This window comes from Staurois parvus, unplaced genomic scaffold (assembly GCF_062004578.1).
Source record: "Staurois parvus isolate SC_StPar_1 unplaced genomic scaffold, SC_StPar_1.0 ptg000487l, whole genome shotgun sequence".
Taxonomy (NCBI): Eukaryota; Metazoa; Chordata; class Amphibia; order Anura; family Ranidae; genus Staurois; species Staurois parvus.
The window spans coordinates 2,027,501-2,030,986 of NW_028318283.1; the positions used below are offsets into that span (position 1 = coordinate 2,027,501).

At 50.6% G+C, this 3,486-nt stretch overlaps 1 protein-coding gene across 3 annotated transcripts in view; it reads right to left on the reverse strand.

Annotated features, from left to right (window-relative positions):
- ACSS2 (acyl-CoA synthetase short chain family member 2) overlaps positions 1–502 on the reverse strand; it is a 97,808-nt gene extending 97,306 nt beyond the window's left edge. The window contains exon 1 of one of the 3 annotated variants that reach the window (XM_089689630.1): positions 284–502. In XM_089689630.1, coding sequence (XP_089545756.1) covers positions 284–372 — 89 coding nt within the window. In that variant the 5' untranslated portion in view covers positions 373–502. The remainder of the gene's footprint in view (positions 1–283) is intronic. The other 2 variants (XM_089689629.1, XM_089689631.1) reach the window with 2 other exon arrangements.
- Positions 503–3,486: the final 2,984 nt, after the last annotated feature.

Here is a 3,486-nt window from a genome sequence, read left to right on the forward strand (position 1 = left end):
CTTTACTCAGAGATCTGTGGTCTATTAGATCTCTCTTCTGCCCTTCAAATCTTCAGATCATACCAAGAATGGAATGATCCAATGCTTTTTTTCAAACCGCTAAGGACTTGTTTACAGCCGCAAAACTGGAAGTGATGAAATGCTCATCGCTTCCCGCTTCTTAGACCATAGAGATGATCGGTGCCATTCTAGCCTCCGATCAGCTCTATGGTCAGCCGGCAGGACCGCAGACCCCATTTCTCAGTACAGGTTTCATCCAACCTAGTGAAGCGATGAAACTTACCAGTAAAAGGCGACTTTGTCCCCCAGGTTCTTCTCCCGCACGTTCCTGTCCAGCACATTATAGCAGATATTGGTGATGCCGCCTTTCATCCATTCCACAAAGATCTTCCCTTTAGTGATGTCAAAGTTGTAACTGAGCAGCGGCTGGGAAGGCGCCACCCGCCAATAGAAGGAATTAACAATTTCACCCCAGAATTCTGCAGAAAAAGAAAAGAAATAAAATCTTAGCACAACCTAATGCAGAGCTTGACAAATTTGCGTGAATCTAGGAGCCAGATGCAAAAAGTTAGGAGCCAGGTTTTTTTTTTTAGTGTAGCGTGGGTTGTCAGCGCCCGGACTTCACTCCATGCGATTTGCCACGCAACAATCACGGCAAAGACACACAACGTTTTAGGAGCCATTGAAAACAATGGCGCCTGAACCTGCGTTTTGCAATCACAGCGATTCGGCTGCGATCCCAAAATTCCCAGGTGTGAATGGAGCCGCTCTCATTCACACACATGTGATCCTGGATTCACTTTAAAACACAGATTCACACGGCAGGCTAGATATTACGTGTTCCTATTGAGGTCATTCACACAGATGCGATCCACATGCATTGCATTTTGTGTACCATTATGATGGAGTAGAGTGGCATGTGGAGATCAGTGTTCACATAGCTTCCCGCCAAAGTCCCCTGGGGGGCGCCGGCTTCCCGCCAAAGTCCCCTGGGGGGCGCCGGCTTCCCGCCAAAGTCCCCTGGGGGGAGCCGGCTTCCCGCCAAAGTCCCCTGGGGGGCGCCGGCTTCCCGCCAAAGTCCCCTGGGGGCGCCGGCTTCCCGCCAAAGTCCCCTGGGGGGCGCCGGCTTCCCGCCGGAGCCTGCGGGAGGCCCCCTGCCGCCGGAGCCTGCGGGAGGCCGCTTCCTGCTGTAGCCTGCGGGGGGCCGCTTCCTGCTGTAGCCTGCGGGGGGCCGCTTCCTGCTGTAGCCTGCGGGGGGCCGCTTCCTGCTGTAGCCTGCGGGGGGCCGCTTCCTGCTGTAGCCTGCGGGGGGCCGCTTCCTGCTGAGGTCTATGGGAGGCGACTTCCCGCTGAAGTCTATACCAACTGAAGTGACTGGCCTCAGGTGATAAAGAACAAATCCTCCTGCATACAGTAAGTTGTACCTGTTTATCTACAGCTACCTTTTACCTACGACAGGCATCACTAAATGGCGGACTGCAGTCCGAATTCAGACCAGGGTACAGTCCTGTCTGGACCGCGGCCACACCGCTTAGCAGCCTGAGTGGACTCCTCTCCTCCTGCCGCTGCTTGAAATCGGGAGTAATGGCAAGGTGGACTCCTATTCTTGATGCGGTAGTTGCCGCTGTTGATGTCACAGCAGGGAAGAGGGCGGGAGGAATGAAAGGAAGGACTCCTCTTCTGAATGCACCGGCTTGCTGCTGCCGCCGCTGAACTCAGATAGGGGAGGAGAGCGAGAGGCACTGCAGGTCTACAGTGGGAGCGGGGGAGGGAAGCCAACCTTTCATATTAACAAGCGGGTCACTTCCCTTTTAATAAGAAGAGTTGAGCAGCTCATGCGCTCAGTGGAGATCTTCTGTGCCTCCCGCCCTCCTCCTCTGGGTTCAGCGACGGCAAATCGGTACATTCAGAAGAGGAGTCCTTCCTTCCATACCTCTCACCCCTTCAACAGCAGTGGCGAAGATGGCGGCGGCAGGTGAGTACATACAGACCAGGAGTCCACCCCGCCAGTCCTCCCTCCATGCCTCCCGCCCTCCACAATGCGGAGTTCAGGTAGGGAGAAGATCATGCAACCACATTATTTTAGTTATTCATTTTTACTTCAGTTTGTTGTTCAGAAGTTGTACAGTTTATAGGTCACATTAATGGTGGAAAAAATTCTGAAACTTTTTATCTTTGTCTCATTTTTTTACATCACAAAAAGCTAATATTTTACCAGGGGTGTGTAGACTTTTTATATCCACTGTACAGACTGATTTTTACTGTTGTGGGTTTTTAGTAACACTTTAAGGACTTTCTACCAGACACCATGTGACAGTGTTGGGTGCCTCCATGGCCGATCACAAAGCACCAGAGCCGTCTAGTTGGAGGAATGAGAGTCATGTGATCACCATACCAAACAAGACCCAGTAGAGGAGTATAGGCAGGGATTAAAAAAGAACCTGTTGCTCACTCGTTCATGTAAACCTGCAAGGAGCCTCCACTGCCAACGGATTGCTTTGGTCTCATTCTCTGACCTCTAAGTCACAGCTGAGTCCTTTAGTGACGTCAAGGTCAGAGCAAGGAGCCATGGTGGGCGGCAGAAGACATAAGACACCCGACACTCCCAACAAACGGATGCTGAAGACACTAATGGAGGCTGCAGTGCTGGAACAGAATGAAGTAGTACATAGAGGCCACCAGAGAGGGGAGAAGAATGGCTCTTCTTCTGCGGGGAGCTGATGTCCTGATTTCTCTAGAAAACCAATAGAGTGCCCATTAGGACCACAATGCTGCGTACGGCAACCGCGCACATTACATTAACTCAAACCACCCATTGATTAAATGGGCTGAAGTGCACATGAAGAATGAACAAGCTGCATTTTCCCACAGCACACCACACCTGGAGCTATACCGTCCTGCAGCAAACCTGCGTTTTTTTTTAAGGTACACTCAAAATGAATGGCAGTGCAACACACAATGTGCATTACAGCAGCATAATGTCCCTTTCGAGAATTATAAAGTATTCTGATTCTGTATGAATGAAACCTATAAAGGTGCAAGCTCTGACACCGTCATCCTTATCCCTTCCCCCACCACCTAGGAAGTCACCAGCTGAGAAGAAGCATACAGGTCAGGAGTTACAACACATCACTGCCAGCATGATTTTTCAGGGCTCTTGCATCAATAGGCTTAATTCACACCTGGCTGATGCGATTTTCTGGCGCAGTCTGTGTTTTGGCTACAATAGAGCTCAATGGAGAAATACAGAAATGCACGGCAGTGCGTCTTTGCCGCGTTTTGCATTTTTATTCTGCCCAGCAACAATTCCACTTTAACAGGAAAAAAAAAAAGAGGAGGAGGAAGAAAGGAGGAGGAAGAAAGGAGGAGGAAGAAAGGAGGAGGAAGAAAGGAGGAGGAAGAAAGGAGGAGGAAGAAAGGAGGAGGAAGAAAGGAGAAGGAAGGAGGGAGGAGGGAGGAGAAGAAAGAAGGAGGAAGAAAGAAGAA